Here is an 18,303-nt window from a genome sequence, read left to right on the forward strand (position 1 = left end):
GTTAACTGGACCTCACATCATATAAGATGGATGGATGGATGGATGGATGGATGGATGGATGGATGGATGGATAGATAGATAGATAGATAGATAGATAGATAGATAGATAGATAGATAGATAGATAGATAGATAGATAGATAGATAGATAGATAGATAGATAGATAGATAGATAGATAGATAGATAGATAGATAGATGTGATAGCCTAGTGGGTTAATGTCAGGGTCCCCACGAGGCTGAGTTTGAGAGTTTGATTCCTGGTCGAGCTGGTTGCTGTGTTGGTAAATAAAATTTCTGGACCTTGTCCACTCTGAAAGCATTTCAATTCTGTCCTTTCTGTGTTGTATTTATTTCTTGATTTAATGAAAGATAACTCCACCAAATAAAAAAAAAAAAAGCACTTCAGTGGTAGCTCAGTGGGTTAAGGCTTGTGCCTGAACATGGTCCTTAATATAGTCCACGCTGGTGATAAGGTAACAAAGCCAGTCCTACATGCCTTCTTTCTTACTGCGCTGGCATGAAACAAAGTATGAACCCTCCAAAAAAGCACACATGCTTTTTAGCAGTGTTCGCTCAGTGTTTTAAGGCTGGTGCCTCATCTAAACATGCTTCCCAATCTGATCTCTTCCATGGTTCAGTGGGTTAAGGCTGGTGCCTCACTGAAGTCCTAGACTTAACACTCGACACACACTCATTATTCACTTCAGCCCATTGCACCATCATTTATTTATTATTATTTATACTCTACCGTACTACACTGTTTACATGCTGTTTTCTGCACTACATTGTGTCTGTTTATATTCAGTCCCGGGTACAATTTACAGTTCTCATACAGTACTGTATATTCAGAGTATACAGTAGGTTTACTAGTTGGTGCTATCTCAGGTTTTGTGTCTTGTGTTGTCTTGTGTTTTCTGTCTGCACTGTCTGTAATGTTTTTTGTCTGCACTGTTCTCACTAGGTTGCACTCGATGCACTTTATGTAGCTTGTTGTTGTTTGGTGTAGCTCCAGGGTTCCGGAGGAACGTTGTCTCGTTTTTACTGTGTACTGTGTACCACTGTGTATAGTAGAAATGACAATAAAAGCCTCTTGACTTGACTTGATATTGAGGATCATAGTTTGAATCCTGTTAGTTGCGATGTAGGTTATGTTCCTGCTTCCTAAATCTTTCTTTAGCTTTATATTCTTGTGTTGATGGTTTAAAGGTAGATAGACCTGCTCTAAACAAACTTCCTGGCCTGTCTTCCCTGATGGTTCAGTGGGTTAAATCAGTTGTTGTGCTTTTGGTGGGGTTCAGGGTTCGAATCCTGCTTTCTGCCTGCCAGTCACGATCAGGATTCATTACCTACATCTTTCTTTAGCGATATATTTTTGTTTTTACTGGGTTGAAAAGAAAGATAGACCTGCTCTAAACAAGCTTCCTAGCCTGTCCTCACCGATGGTTCAATGGGTTAATGTTGGTATCTCGCTGGTGGTGGGGATCATGGTTCGAATCCTGCTTTTTTCCTGCTAGTTACAATGTAGGTTCAACTTGTGCTACTTACATCTGTATTCGCTTTCTACATCTTTTTTTAGCGTTAGACAATTCTTGTGTTGATGGTTTAAAAAGAATGATAGACCTGCTCTAATCAAGCTTCCCATCTGTTTTTTTTCTGATGGCTTAGCGGGTTAAGGCTGGTACTTCGCTAATTTTGGTGGTCAGGGTTCAAACCTGGCTTTCTGTCTGCTAGTCATGAGGTAGGTTAAGCTTCCTACATCTTTCTTTAGCATTATATTCTTGTGTTGATGGTTTGAAAGAAAAGATAAACCTGCTCTAAACAATCGTCGCAGCCTGTCCTTCCCGATGGTTCAGTGGGTTAAGACTGGTATTTCGCTGTTGGTGGGGTTCAGGGTTCGAATCCTGCTTTCTGTGTTTCTTTCTGGTCTGAATTTCTTGCTTTGAAGCATGAAACGAAGGATAAACCCCCAAAAAAAAGAAGGTGTGTTGTGGGACTTGATGGCTTTGTAATAAAAGCCTTGCCTCTGAGGTCAGAGGTTGCTGGTTCGAATCTGGCTTGTCCCCACACTGGGTAAACTGTGTGGAAAGTAGTGTGTGGTGAGTAATGGAGTGGTTGACTGTGAACAAAGGTTGTGAAGACCTGCTGCTTCACAGCCTCGGAAAAAGTAAGGGTGATAGGTTTTTGGCAGAATTTTTCCCTATATATGCAAAACTAAGTCGAAACTTTTTTGGACGTTTTTGCTTCATAACCCCCTGTTTTCAGCTTCTCAGACGCTGGGGGGGCAGATGCCCGGATATTGCCCCCCTGCTTTAGGATACACCCTCCGAATCCAAATCCAACCTTCCACACAGCCATTCCTGACACCTTCCTTAACTTTGAGCCCTGGCCGGGGTTTGAACCGGCAACCTCTCAACCCAGAGGCAAAGCTCTTCCAATTGAGCCACAGGATCTCCTGCAAGAACCTGATTTTAAGGACCTTTTTTGGTTCTTTTTTAAAATATTTTAAACAATTTAAAGGAAAGCTAAGCGGTAGGAATCGAACCGGGTGAGTCAGACAGCAGCAACCACTTCACTGACCATTACGCCAACACAGGAGAGGCAAATAAACCTTTGCTTATTGGACTCTTGGCTTTTCTATAGTTAGGAGACCAGTCTTTTCTCTTAGATCATGATGGTAGAGAGTCAAAACTTCTCCTTCCTGTACATTCTCTCAGTAACCAGAAGTCTATGAGAAGTGACTCAGGTACAAGAACCACATCTCCAACACCTGCACCACTGATATACCATGATTCACCAGCAACCAATTTTAATGACCTTTTATTGTTCTGTTTTTAAAAACTTCTTATAATGTTCAGTATGAAACTAGAGGTAAGAATCGAACCAGGGAAGTCTTTCATCATAGATCGCTAATGGCATTACTTCAAAACTCAAAACTTTGTTAGACATGTAAATAAGCAGGAAAGACAGAGACAAAGACAAAGAGGCACAGACACAGCTTTACAAAGAGTGAGAAACAAATAGAGAGACAGCAAGAGAGAGACATATACAGTGAGACAGAGACATTTACTAAAAGAGACACAGAGACAATTAGATAGAGAAAATAGAGATACAAAGATAGCGAGATATAGCCACTTCCTGTTGGGAGTGTTTATCCCGAGCGACTCTTAATGATCTCATTTACTAAATGAGCAGTAGTGAATTAAGGGCTTGCTCAGGTGCCCAAAACTGGCAGCTTGGAGGTGTTAAACATGTATCATATTTACAGCATGTGATATACTGTATATGTAAGCATATGTACAGTGATTAAATATAAAGGCTATATCAGTGCAGAGACGTGTGGACATCATTAAGAGCCTTTGCTATGTTTCCACACGGACAATTAATGAGGTGATACCGGAGAAACTGCACCTCTTCAAGTCAAGTCAGGAAGCTTATATATAGAAAATTATAGCCATTTTACAGATTTGAATGATGTATTGTTTTTATCTGTACGATCAATAAAGACAGTAATTTAAGTTTGTGTCGCCATTATGAGGGAAAACCCCACAAAACGCCCCCTAGAGGGTTAATGGTGTGAATCATGGCGGATTTTGGTGTTTAATTTGAGACTTGGCGCAGAAATAAAACAAAAGTTTACTGATTAAAAATATTTTTATCTGGAGTTTATTTATTTATTTTAGATCTAAGTAAAGAAAGGACGTCGTGGATAAATGTATTTTTTGCCAAAGGTTTAAATTTCGCCTCTTTTTTATTTAGATATTTATTTATGTATTAAAATTTTTTTAATTAAAACGGTGAAACAGAAATGCGCGCTGAATTGATAGCGCGTTAATAAAATTTCGTGCCGTTTAAAATGTTTTTAATTTTACAGCCAAATATACATATACAGTGGTACCCCGCTTATCCATCGGCTCGGACATCGACCTTTTCGCTTAGCAAACAGTTTTTCGACCGAAATTTGCGCCCACTGAATGACCAAATGCCCGCTTATCGACCTTTTTTTACCCTGACCCACGTGGAGCATTTCTTTTTTTGTTACATTTGTAATGTTTTTAAGTTATACTTTTTACTGTATTACTGTCAGAAATCCACCTGCCACGTCCCCTTCGGTGGCTGTCAAAACCTCCGCTTTCCCTGAAGCCCCCGGCTTCAACAATGCACACCTGCTCATTTTTCACTCATCCCCATCTCCTATATAAACCCCTCATTCAGCCACACTCCTTGTCGGTTATTGTTGGTATGTGAAGGTGTTTGGTGCATGGTTGTCTGTGTTTTTTTCCTGTCACACGTATTCCTATGCGTTTCTTCCTTTCTGGACTCCACACGCTCTCCACAGCTGCGCTTTTTTTTTCAAAGCGCACCCCGGATGCCCCGGTTTAATCGTTAACCGAGTAGCTGTGAAATTAATGTGTTTTATACCCACCTCCTGTGACTAGGCTACGATTTTAAAGCTGCACTAAATGGCCGGAGAGCATAAATTTTCCTTGTGAGTTGCCAAAGTACAGAAAGTATTACTGTATGCAGTTATGCAGCAAAAAATTTCATAATTGAGATGCTAGTTGTGCCACCCACTGATGAGTTACTGTGCCAACGCCTACTATCAGCTTCACCTAATACAGCGATTTGTGACCTACAGTAAACTCCACATGGAACCTAGTGTCTAGTTTGGGAACATTATATCCTGGCATGAACATGTTGCTGAATGTTAGAGTAAGGACTTGCAAGCTGAAATTTCTGTATTTGAATTAAAATATAAATAAAAAATGTGTAGAATGCACCTTTTCTCTAGAAAATTTACATTTGTATACAGTTCTATGAAAATTGGGGGAAGGCCCTAAAATGATTGACATCCGTAGAACTAAACTGAAAGACACACCCTGGTAATAAACTTTAATTTCAAGTTTCTGTGAGCAAAACAAAGTATTAAATGCCTGTTTTTTCCCCTCAAAATCATATATACCACTTCTCATCCTCAAATTGATTATTTGAATTGCTCCAAATGCAGCTTAGAATTGTAGTTGAAGATCTTTGCTTTTATAAATATTTACACTTGAATGTTCAAGTATGTTCAAAAATAGTTTTTTTTGTACTGTTTGGCTGTTCGTCTACCAGGCTATTCGGCTCCATACTGGGTTTTGACCCAGTAGCAATAGAGTTTTCGAGTTTTTCCACCTCAGAATAATTTCCCATAACAAAAGAAATCATGTTTTATTCCTTACTCATGACAGCTATTTTCTCAAGCTTCTGAATGAGCGAGTAAGACAAAGCGAAATGTAGCTTGTCATATAATAGACAGACTGCAAAGCCCCCCAGCCATGAAACTGTTCCCAGTTTGCAAAACTGGAAAAACGTCTGACTTACAATGCGCAGACGCTGAAACCTCTTTCCAGAAATGCTTCATAAACATCTTCTCAAAGAAACGTTCACTAAATCAATAACCTTTTTTAAACAATGTATGTGGGGTGTCTGCCTCTGAAGTCCCTGAGAATAACTAGTTACTATAGAAAAACTAATGTATTCGAACAAGCACATTAATATAATCTTGTACTCTTGCACTACTGTCAGGGCCGCTGTTACAGAAAACGAATCAACAATCCGAATCTGCGCCGTACTCTTAATTTTGATCCGCATCGAATATATCGACAAGGACCTTGACATGATGTTCACTTTAATAAAAGCAACACAATGCACGATGTGCTGTTAAACCAGAACGCCGCTGATGCGAACAGCTCAGACTTTATTGCTCGTGTTGAGAGACGCACAGTAGGAACTCGTTCTTATGTACAGACACATGATGAGCTTGCAGAACAGCTGTAGCAATAAATACAAATGAAATTAAAAGCTTATTTACACAGTCTGTTCACACACACACACACACACACACACACACACACACTGTATAAACTGAAGCACATGCACACACTTGACACAAACAATGTTTCGAACAAAACACGAAAGAAGGTTTGAGCTGAACATGCTAGAAAGGCAACTGATAGAAAGTGTGAGAGTGCAGAGCGTTCATATTGAACATATGTCCGGAGTGTTGAGTGTGTGAACACTCAGCGTGAGATCATGTTAAATATGACATCACTCTAAATAACAATACTGAACAAATTAAAGATGGTCAGTTATTAGACAACAAAATCCAAAAAAAAAAAAAAAGATTATATGCATTATGAAACCTCTTCAAAGCCCTCATCAGCCTATATAAAACAGTTTTATACTTCATGCTTTTATAAGGCACCCTTACGAGCATACTTAAGGTTTTTAGCACATATATGGACTAAATATAACTTTGGGGTATCGATGCTGCAAAATAAAAACAAAGTTATAAGATCCCCAGTCATATACTTGTTATTCATGTTTGAAAACATGATTAAGTAAATATTCAGTGAGGAATACGTATACAGATTTTGCCCAGATGTAGTCAGTCAGCTAAGATGTGTTTTGTCCGATGTTTGCCTGCTCAGTTTTGCACTTGAACCACAATTGTGAAAGTAGCTAACAAGCAATGGGACGGCTCACCTGAAATCTTTTCAATAAATATTTAACCCAGCAGATGTGGATTAGCACAGTGTTGTTTTTGAGCTTGATGATAAAAGATTGATTTCACCAAAAAATTTTTCTAACGCTTTCAACAACACACAATTATGAGGCATCTTGACAGAAATCGGTTTTAGATTTAGACGAAGAAGACAACACAGTGGCAAGGAAAAACTCCCTGAGATGACGAAGAAAATTAGGTTATGACTCATTACAGTATACAGGTGTAGAAGGTCCTGGGATATGCAACGGACAGTTTTATGTGATCATAGCAGCAGTTATTAGGTACAAGTCTACATTGGATTCGCAGAACAGGTCAAAAACTGAAAAAGCAAACATCAGACTCCAGACATCGCCCAGCAGACTAACTGACCAAAGTAACAAAGAGGGGAAATATTAGATAAAACTGTTCTTTGGAACACTGAGAGGTGTGTGATAATTTTTCACAATGGTTGAGGAGTGAACAGTGCTGGCAACCAGTTAGATCAAAATTAACACAGAAGACTTCTGGCCAACCTCAATAACGTAACAAGGGGGAAAGAATCCACTCATAAAAGTGAACTTTATCTAAAAATAGACCAAAAAACAAATAAGGAAAAATCCTACATGACCTGAGGTTAAGTCCTGAAATAGCAAGAAATAAAACACATTTATAAAAGTTGTGAATATACTGGATATATATATATATATATATATACATATATATATATATATATATATATATATATATATATATATATATATATATATATATATATATATATATATATATACATACATATACATGTACAAATCAGATATGCAATTAGAAAGCAATAAAATCACCTCTTCAGTTAACCCTAATTTATCTTGCCTCCTTTCTAAAGTGCTCTCGAGGTGTTTCCGGGGTTTCAAGCTCTTCTGAGGAAGATGGCTGACCTAGGATCAGTGTTTCCCTTTATATATTAATGATGCTTAAATGTGGGACATTTATCTATATCCATTTGGTAGCAGTGTCACTTCATGCAATATTTACCCTGGACCAGAGATGCACAAACTAGGGCCCGTGGATTAAAGTGACCTGGCCATATATGAGAAGATAAAAAAGAAAAAAATGTCATTGGAAAAACTATTTAAAAATAAGGACAGGCTTCATGTCTCTCATTAGAGGTCACTGAACTCAATTGTACAGTAACTCTTTGTATTATACATTTCAACCAAAACTGTATTAGTTAAGCAGATTAGATTTATGCTTTCTATTTATGTGTTTATAAATATTATAAAAGCATAAACAAGAGGAACCATTGCAACTTTGACTTTATTATAATGTGTGGTATAAGGTAACTTTAATTTTCGGCCCCTGGCCCTGAGTTAAGTTTGTTTTTTGGCCCTTCGTAGGAAAATGTTTGGGCACCTCTGCCTTACAAATATTATTCATGATGTAATATGAGCGTACAGCAGAACCTTAAGGGTTTTATATAGTGGCTCTGTCTAAGTATTTGGCTGTTCATGACAGTCACTGGAACCACAGTCTAGACTAGAAAGAATTCAGCCCCAGTTTTGCATCTTTGTACCAGTTATTCGGTTCTATAAATATCCAAAACAATTCACATTATGACAAAATCCATCCAATGCGCTTGTGTCCCTATGCTTCACAAAAAAAGTGTCATCCTCTTACCCGAAGAGCAAAGCCAATTTTGGACTCTTTGACTCCCCAGACACAGACTGCATAATCGGTAGCATCATCAAGTTGTGGAGCAGTTTTTGTTTTTCCCATTAGATTTAAATGTTATGATATTTATTCAGGTTTTTAATGCCTGTGCTGAGGAAGTACATTAAATTGAATATGGGCACTAAACATTGCTGATTGTACTTTTGTGAGTTCAAATTCCTGGGACTGCTGAAGAGACCACCAAGTATAACCTTTACCCTGTATTCAACTGTATGATTTTGAATTAAACTGTCTCATAAATATACAGCCATGGCCAAAATGTTTTGAGAATAACACAAATATTAATTTTCACAAAGTCTGCTGCTTCAGTGTTTTTAGATTTTTTTTTGTCAGTGTTGCAATGGTATACTGAAGTATAATTATAGGCATTTCATAAGTGTCAAAGGCTTTTATTGGCAATAATTGTTTATGCAAAAAGTCAATATTTGCAGCTTTTTCAAGACCTCTGCTATTCGCTCTGACATGCTGTCAATCCATTTCTGGGCCATTTCCTGACTGATGGCAGCCCATTCCATGGTTAACAGAGGAAGAACCATAATTTTAAGCACCACCTCCTTTTTAAGCTTTGTTTGTTATTCTAACTCGATCAGCATGACGGCGTGGTTCCAGCCTTGTCCTTCGTCAACATACTCGCCTGTGTTAACGAGAGAATCACTGACCGTCAGCTTGTCCTTTTGTGGCAGGGCTGAAATGCAGTGAAATTTTTTTGTTTGTTTGTTTATTTTCATGGCAAAGATGGACTTAGCAATTCGCATATTCTCCAGAATGTTATAAAGAGTGATCAGTTAATTGCAATCATAAAAACCGAGGCAACAGACTTTGTGAAATGTAATATTTGTGTCATTCTCAAAACTTTTGGCCACAGCATTATGTAAATGTTATTGCCTTTTTTTAACTAGTTACTAACTCCTGCCTGCCTTGTTTAAGTTTAAACCAAATCACAGATAGTTACAGCACAGACACATTTCAGAGCCCTCGATAGCTGATTGCCATTCGGTGCGTAGTCATACTGGTCCTCCCTCATACTGCACTGCTGCGAAATAAACTATGAGAACATTCGTCAATAATTTGTTAACCAAGACAGCAAACCCAAAGTTACGCTGCAAACACGTGCCGTGTACACCGTTACTAAGAAGCTTTAATTCGTTGTTGCCCCCCCCTCTAATCCACTTTTGTAACAGTGAATCTTACAGCTAGAATTTCTGAATTGAGTCACATTATATTTAAAGCCTAACCTCAAAGGAAACTATAAACGGGGGATGTAACTGGTGCTGGGTTGATGGCTCTTCAATGTGCATGTCTGTGCTCAGAAGACTGCATAGTTCAGTATTTACTCTTGTTACAAACTAAAAGATTTTTGAACTGAGCCTGAGCATTGCTTTTTGTCTGGAAGACGTCCATGATGGATTTTAAAAGGCCCTGCCTTCGTTAAAGACTTGGTATGTTGTACAGGGTAGGCATTTCTAGTTTCACTTTATTTATTGAATCCAAGAAGAGACTTCTGGATTAAGCATAAGTTCTTGAGATGGGGTGAGCAACTGAAGAGAAAATGATTAACATAAAAATATTATCGGTCACAACTCGTAGCCATGTGGTTCCCTCTTCATCAGATAATAATCTCCACGGTTGCAGTAACATCACACCAACGTTGGACTCTCCAGATTGCTGTGTAGGAGGGGGTTGTGCTTGTGGGTTTCTTCCTCATTCGACCGCAAAGCCGCAGGTCTCCTCGATGGCCGTCAGTAGCTTGTCGTAGAGCTTGTCGTAGTTCTCGTAGGGAGGAATGTCAATGCGATTAAAACTATGGACACAGGAGCAGGCAGGAAATTAACACCTCAATAATACGGTTTCAACTTCAAATCTGATTGGTCAAATGTTATTTCTTCAGTTGCAGCACTTTTGTTTCTTTATGGTGGATGCAGCACATGAATTTGAAAAAAGGTGCTGGTTTATTAAAACAAGATCATATTTTTTTAATCCATATTTTAAAGCCTGGTCTTTATTTGTTATATTTATGAGCACCATCAAACATTACACCAGCATTTTCACTAGATATTCTCCTTTCATGGAAATAGTAATTTCTTAATATTGCTCATCTCCTACTCGTGTGTCTGGGTGTGTGTATATTGAAGCATAAGAAAACATAAGAATGTTTTGATTTATTTATTTTTAATTTTGCAGTTGTAATAGTTTTTGTGGTGGGGTTTAATAAGGGTATGTCATTTGACTTTAATGCTGATCAACTATTTTGTCATATGTATATAAATAATGTCCCCATATATTGCTGAGAGACAACCTAATGTACCATCCTCTCATGTCTTCCTGCTTTTCCCATCAAAATCAGTGAGCTGCACTGGGGCATTCTTGTAAAAATTTTACAACTCTGTTCACTCACATCTAATTTGCCTTACTACAACGTATGCACCTTTTAATGTTATTTATAGGTATATTTGCCATCATACACATTTAAGTAAAGCAAAAATTTTCAAACCTTTGAATCTGGCAAAAATGTTTAGTTCAGTTTGGCGTACACAAACATTTACACATAACTTTACTAACAAAAACTTAGAAATAAGACTCAATGCTAAGAAGTGTGCGTGTGTGCATTTACCATGTGTGGGCTTTAGGAAGGTTGTTGGTGCTGGCATCGATTTGCTGGATGGTGAACTGTCTGGGCCCTGCAGCACCTACACACAAACCAGAGCAAATGCCAAATCAATAAAACAAAACACTTTGCTCACACAACATTATTCATTGGCTGCTGCTGAAGCTAACCACAGTTAATACATGATTAAATAAAAAATATGATGGTTTACTAATGTAACCCAATTAGTAGCATTGTGCCTGTGCATATGTGCAATACAGCAGGATGGTTAATTAGATCAATATTATTATTATTATTATTATTATTATTATTAGAAGTAGTAGTATCATTAATACTACTGCTAATCATTTAAAATGTATTTTACAGCACAGTATGATATACTGTACAGTCTTCTAGTAATAACTAGTATTTTCATTAGTAAATTACAGTAATTGGCATTGTCATATGTAGCACTTGATTAGGTAAGAAATGTAGCCCTTGGTGAGACAGATGCCTTTGTTTAAGGAAGCGGTTTGTAAGTAGTGCAGCCCTGAAAACACAGACAAACATTCCCTTCCAACTGTCCCTACTCCATTGTTAAAAGTGGAAGGAGTCTAAGTTGATTTCTGTACCAATACCAATGCAAACTAAATAAATGTACCAATAACTTATAGACCTTTTACATAAGATTCCAATTTAAGCTTATTAGAAATTCCAGGTCTTGAAAGACTGAAACTTCTGGAACACTGACTTTGTGCTCTGACCTTGTGGCTGCGTGTTCTTCACTGCTGTACAAATCTATGATGTTTAGTTTCTCCACTGAGAACTTGATTTTCATTTTAATGTCTTATGAAGAGACACCACTATATTTTGGGATTTTTCTTTCTGTGATGCATCAAAATTGATTTACTGTTTTTGAATTAACTCGTTGCTTTAAAGCTGCAGAAGTGTTTGTATGTTGTTTTTTTTTTTTGATGTTCTGACCTTGTAAGGCTTTGAAGCCTTGCAGGGGCACTCGAGATGAGCCGGTGACAAACTGCAGGAGTCTGGCCCTGCGCTCCTCATCAAACGTCTCCACAGCTTTCCAGAACCACTTTACCACGCTGCTGTCAGCCGTGCAGTGCTTCAGGCGTGTGTTTGCCCTCCAGTCGTGGATGTCGATCTTCCCCAGGCCACACACGATTAACTGCAGGAGAGAAATCACATCGCCTTCGTCACATTCCCCCTTCTCCGCATACTCCTCTTCACGGCCTGTGTGTGTGTGTATGTGTGTGGTTGTGGTTTACAGCGTACCTCCAACTCCTTCTCGTCAAAGGCCTTGAGTAGGTGCTGTGGTATGACTTCGTTGAAGCCTTTTTGCAGAGCCAGAAACTGAGCTTCGATCCCATGTAGGAAGCGCCAGTTCACATACAGCCTACAGACAAAACACAAGTACACTGAAGTTACAGTACAAATACAGAACTAATACAATACTATAGCAGGTTCATGCACATCTTTTATTTCAACACGCAATAAATGTTAACATGTTTAACATTTTAACAAAATAACATTTATTATTTAACATGATAGTGAAGAACACACGGAAAAGGGGGACTGAGGACACACAAGAGAATAAAACCAGTCTTTGGACCATTTAGGATGTGGGTTGGTCATGGTTGCTCTTGCTTACCTAACATACTCTTTCTTGTTCTCTTCAGAGACGGGGATGTTCTTTCCATTGGGTTTAAGCTCATGCTGGATGATCTGTCCATAAGCATTGTGCTCCACACAAAACGTATGGTCCAAAACACCTGTGATGTCATTTTCTCTATTCAACACACATACAACGTAATATATTTGGTTTTATTATAACTTGCATTATTTGTCTGTGAAATTTACTTGAAGCAATACTGTAATACTGTCACTTTTTGTCTATATTGCACTTCATCCACTATGCATCTTTGCACCATCTGTAACGTATGTTTATTGTTGCACTACTGTATACACCAACCAGGCATACAATTATGAGCGGTGAAGTGAATACCACTGATTATCTCTTCATCATGGCACCTGTTAGTGGGTGGGATATATTAGGAAGCAAGTGAACATTTTGCCCTCAAAGTTGATTTGTTAAAAGCAGGAAAAATGGGCAAGCATTAGGACTTGAGCAAGTTTGACAAGGGCCAAATTGTGATGGCTGGACGACTGGGTCAACCTCACTCTGCAGTGGTCGGTATCTTTTGAAAGTGGTCCAAGGAAGGAACAATGGTTAACCGGCAACAGGGTCATGGGCGACCAAAGTTCATTGGGAATGTAGGTCCATGTGGTTCGATTCAACAGATGATCCAGCAGATAACACTATTATATTATGGTCATGATGTATTCAGTTCATATTTATTCTGTATATTCTGCATCATACAAATATAATATTTGAGCAAGCTATCTTCTTGACATGTCCTCTTCACAATCTTGCACAAAGATATTGTATGTGTGTGTATGTGTCTGATATATATACACACACACACACACACACACACACACACACACACACACCATATCCAATTACCTACTGCACCTTTTGTACATTATCGCTCTCACCCCTGTATATATGGACCCATACCATCATTAAACATTGCTACATATTGTAAATAGATCGCTTATGCTCTTTTGGTTAAAAATGAGCTGCAGTTCATTGGCTCTTTACATGTACGTCACGCAATGACGACGTTTAATCGAATCGAATCTGATGACTGCAAAAAGTGACTGTTGTAAGTATAGTGTGAGTGTGTTCCATCTGATCTGACTTACAGGATCCAGACAAGGCTGTTGTGTAGGTCCGGGTCAACTGCCTCCATGTCGTCGAGTGTGATGGATTTGCCAAGTAACTGTTTGTAGAAGGGTAGAGTGAAGCCTCCGTCAATGTAATGGCCATGAAACACCGCCATGCCCATGATCCGCCCAACAAAGTGGAAATAGGACAGATGTTCCTACACACACACACACACACACACACACACACACACACAGTCAGGTCAGGGGTTTGGTTTGAACATAAATCTGCATATAATTACATGCACAGGACAGTGGCTCTAGTGTGTGAGACACTCACTGGGTTGACCGCAGAATCAGGGTTTATCTGAAGTGTGTAGATGTCATCACGTGAGTATTGGAACAGGCCATAGTATGGGTTAAGCATCTCATGGGATAACAAGTACAGCCATTCTCTAATGCAGAGATCACACAGAAGCTTAAACCACGATCTCCAAACATTTACAAACAGGTTATAAAATAAGTGAAGTAACATCATTGGTGCTATTTAGTATTAATTAAATGATTTACATTTTTACTGCTGATTTAAAGACATTTAAACAGCCAGATGACAATCCCATATAGAAATACTGTACCTGGCCACACCTCCATAATCAAGCCCCTCCTCTCCTCTGAACTTCACCATCAGCCTCTTCCACAAGTCTTTCTGCCTCATCTTCATAACCTGCCGATACGACTCCTGCATGCGCACACACGTAAAATTCTAAGACAGCTGACCAAAGACACAGTGGTGTTTTTTGGGTAATATAATAATACATGTGGATGATTTCAGTCAATGGCACATGATAAATGACAGTAACACATTAATATACAGCAACTTTATAACATACATAAAGATAAAATATTGAGCATATATACTGTTTACTGTGTACATATTTAAGATTTTTTATGAATTATGTATGTCGGATGACGAAAATGATGATTTCACCCTCAACTTCTTCCACCATATGAAACACTCCGACCTCAATTCTCTCAAGCAAAACATGTTGCAAAATTCCCCTGGACAGCAATAAATATCAGACTGCAGGCTCTCCAACCAGCACTAAAGCTGTTCATGGAGCACAGAAAGAACATGGGTGAAGGAGGGGAAAGAAAAGAATGCACAAGTTCGAAAAATGAGAACAAGACCACGAGTCTATAGCTCCTGCTAAAATTATGTAACCGCTCGAATGTTTCAAAGCTTTACACGACGCAAGCTCAACACTCCAGCAGAGTATTGTAGACTAGAACAGTGGGAGAAGCTTCTAAATACACGGTGGGACAGACGAGCCACGGCAGCAAGAAGAGCACTGCATTCCTCGCTTTTATTATGATGTGCTAAAAGCTAACTTATGGGGGAAAAAAAAAACACAGTATGCACATCTTTCAGGAATTATTCTTCTAGACAACTCTAGATGCTGTGCATAAGCTAACTCATAACTACCGTAGTCTAACATCAGAATCATCATTTATTGAAAATTATCATGCATGTACAAGGACTTTGTCATGGTGTGCTATAAAAATAGGAAAATAATGTAATGAATATAAGATAAAGACAACTACGTAATTGGTGCAGGGTATGTAAATTAAGGCAGCACAAATAAGATTTCCAAATAAGTTCAAGGTGCAGGGTTGCAGTATAGTGGACCATGTGTGTTGCGTTAACGTAACTCATAAGATTACAGTGAGATTCACGTTAATGTTAGACTTACTGGAGGCAAACCAGATATGATGCTGTGTCCTTGTTGATGAAGTCATTTATCTATGCAGGAAGTATATATTTTGTACAAAGCACAGCGCAGAAAGAATGTACAGATTCGTATCTAAGGGGAAAAGTTTACACTTAACCAGGCAACAACCTTCCCAGGCTTCTTCTGTACCAATAAACACCAACATTGCATAATGTTTATCCTACTGTAACATTTCAACTAATATCATGAACACCACAAAAGTGTCATTGTTTGGTGATGAACAAACAAAAACAAATTAAGAAAAATCTGAAAAATAACAAATGGTCGCTGGCGTGGATACTTTATAAACAAGCACAAAATTACCACCAAAAAAAACTATATCCAATTTCATTGCCTGACCGGGCCATGAAGTAAGAATTTTTATCGCTTGCTGCCAAGAGTTATGCTGGCTGCTAAGAGACTATCAAAGTCTAAATCTCTGTCTCTCTCTCGCATTTTCTCTGACATCATACAGCAGGATCGCCTGCCTTCCTTAAAACCATATGACTAGGGAGAGGGCGGCTGTTTGAGAAATTCACATTCCTCCCTTCAACTGTGCCTACAAATATATTCTGGAATTATTCAGTATAAGAGTGCTTAGGGGAGATCAGTCTCTACTATCCCATAATGCACCTGACCCAATGAATAATATTATACTAATGCACTTTCCATCGCTAGTACTCTAAAGGACAAAAAAAAATTTTTATAGCATAATCATAGATGCTTTTGTTTCACAAAGTTCTATTTGTTAAATTAATTTCTTCATGGTAGGTAGTCAGGCTTGTTTGTCAGGCTGCGTCTCACTACCCTGTTGTTCATTATTTTCTTATAACAGCGACCTCACTTTTATTCCACACTTGCTACATATGGAAATTTGCAGTCTTTTTTTTTCTTTCTGGGAATTCTTTCCAAAAAGCTCTTACATTAAGTAGATGCAGGATGTAGAAATTGTATTACAGCGCAAACAGGGTTGAAGAGCTGAACGTACAACAGTTTACAGAATTGTACTATAAGAATCAAAAGTATCGTGTTGCAAAATGGTAAGAAGTTGCATTACAGTTTTTCTCAGTTGATTTGGAGCGTTTCTCAGATCAGAGATTAAATTCTCAAAACTCCTCGTTCAACCTCCACATCATGTAGTCACTTATGCATATATAAAAAAAGCAATTTCTGGTTGCTTTGAACAAATTGCAAATGCTTTGGTACATTCATTGAATTGATCGTGTACAGTTTTCTGCTGTTTCCTGGGTTATCAAGTGTTTATCTTATGTTAATCAAAATATATTATACTAGTTTCATCGGAATGGTCTCAACCCCCAAAACATCTCGGCATCAGTTCATTGCATGAGTCATTAAATGCAAAAAGCTTAAATTTCTATAACCTTTTTTTTTGTTTGTTTTTTTTGTAAATGACTTGAATTGATGAATTGTGCCGCTGAATATTGAATGTCACTTATGAAGGCAGATGTACAGCATCAGATCAACCAATAATCAACTAGTTCTCTATAATAGGTCAATTTGGCGAGTAGATACAGACAGAGCGAAACATAGAATTAGAATTTCTGAAAATGGATGAACAACCAAGAAACGAACAAACACTAGTACAGTAACAGTGTGAATCCTGTCTTTTAGCAATCAATATAAATTAAATATGCAATCAAATCTTTGCTGTTGAAATTCATAGATGCCATAAAGAAGAAATTCAGCCTTGTGCATTTTCAACCACTGTAATCCAAACCGTAGTTTACTTCAGGATATACTAAAAGCGTGCACTGTCCTATTAACAACATGACTAAATATTTTCACTCTTGTTTGTAAACACTGACAAAAAGTCTTGCTTTTCTAAGAGTAATGAAATGTTCATTGAAACAAGTACTTACATTTGAGAGATGAACTACAGATTTTGGGAAAAGTACAAGCTTTGCAAAGAAATAGAATGTGTTGTGCTTTTTGTACGAATTTTTGGAGAAACGCACTAGTATGCGAATATTAAGAATGATTCCAGAAATGCTTCAAAGCACATAGAAAATCTGTAAAAGCAAAAAACCGAGGGTTTGCAGATGTGTTAAGGAATTGAAGGTTTAAGACTACAGGTGGAAATTAGCCTTTTTTTTTTTTTTTTTTTTTTTGCTATAACCTGGCACATGACATCTCTTCTTTCTTAGACTAATGTTTTCTGTGCATTGTCCCTGATAAAATAAACTCATTCATTCAGGATCAAGTGAGGAGCACAAACCGTAAAGAGTTGTTTCGAGGAGCTTACGGTTCAACTGTACATATTAAGTTCAGCTATTTTAAGATATAAAGGTTTAGAGATGTGTCTGAGGGGGCAGAGAATTTATGGAGCTTGGATAAGGTGCTGAAGGATTAAGGAGCAATGTGAAGGAGGAGAAGATTTAAGAAGAGAAATGGCAGATAAGCTGCACTGAGGGAAAAAAAGAGAGGGTTTAGTGGGTTGAGTTAACTGTGCTGTTTTAGAAGAGAGACAGGCTAAAGAGCAGAAAACGTAAGAAATAGTGTTAATACTGTGATGAACAGATTGATCTTTGTTATGAAAAATACAGAAGAGCTGTGTCGAGGTTTAAACAGATGATATTTTAGGTTGGAGTGGGTTTTAAAGAGCAGCTGTTTAATTCCTGAATCTCTTTGGTTGTTTAATTTTCTATAACTGCACAGCTGTAGGAGGATTAAGGAGGCGTATTAGGGAGTATTATATGCCATGACTCACCTCAAAGATCTCATCTCTACAGAGCTCAATGCGACAGTGGCCCGCCTGTGGTTGCTGCTGAGACAACTCCTGTCTCAACACCTTCAGCTTGTGCACCAGATCCCGCTTATATTTCGGAGCAGTTAAACAGTCTTCAGCCTCCTCAGAGAGATTACACAGCACAGGTTGCTCCTTCAGCTGGGGGGCACGACTGGAGAGAGAGGGAAGGAAGAGAGTGAGTC

General features: G+C 38.2%; 1 protein-coding gene across 1 annotated transcript in view; it reads right to left on the bottom strand.

Moving 5' to 3' along the window:
- Positions 1-9,709: 9,709 nt before the first annotated feature.
- The window catches only part of LOC310715718 (E3 ubiquitin-protein ligase SMURF2-like), a 63,424-nt gene continuing 54,830 nt past the window's right edge, over positions 9,710-18,303 (bottom strand). The window contains exons 12-20 of the mRNA XM_083522378.1: positions 18,083-18,272; positions 14,221-14,324; positions 13,926-14,040; positions 13,625-13,803; positions 12,507-12,644; positions 12,131-12,251; positions 11,822-12,023; positions 10,865-10,940; positions 9,710-10,054 (exon numbers count right to left, since the gene is read on the bottom strand). Of these exons, the coding sequence (XP_083378504.1) occupies positions 9,955-10,054; positions 10,865-10,940; positions 11,822-12,023; positions 12,131-12,251; positions 12,507-12,644; positions 13,625-13,803; positions 13,926-14,040; positions 14,221-14,324; positions 18,083-18,272 (1,225 nt within the window). The 3' untranslated portion in view covers positions 9,710-9,954. The remainder of the gene's footprint in view (positions 10,055-10,864; positions 10,941-11,821; positions 12,024-12,130; positions 12,252-12,506; positions 12,645-13,624; positions 13,804-13,925; positions 14,041-14,220; positions 14,325-18,082; positions 18,273-18,303) is intronic.

The sequence above is a fragment of the Silurus aristotelis genome (assembly GCF_946808225.1).
Source record: "Silurus aristotelis genome assembly, chromosome: 2".
NCBI lineage: Eukaryota > Metazoa > Chordata > Actinopteri > Siluriformes > Siluridae > Silurus > Silurus aristotelis.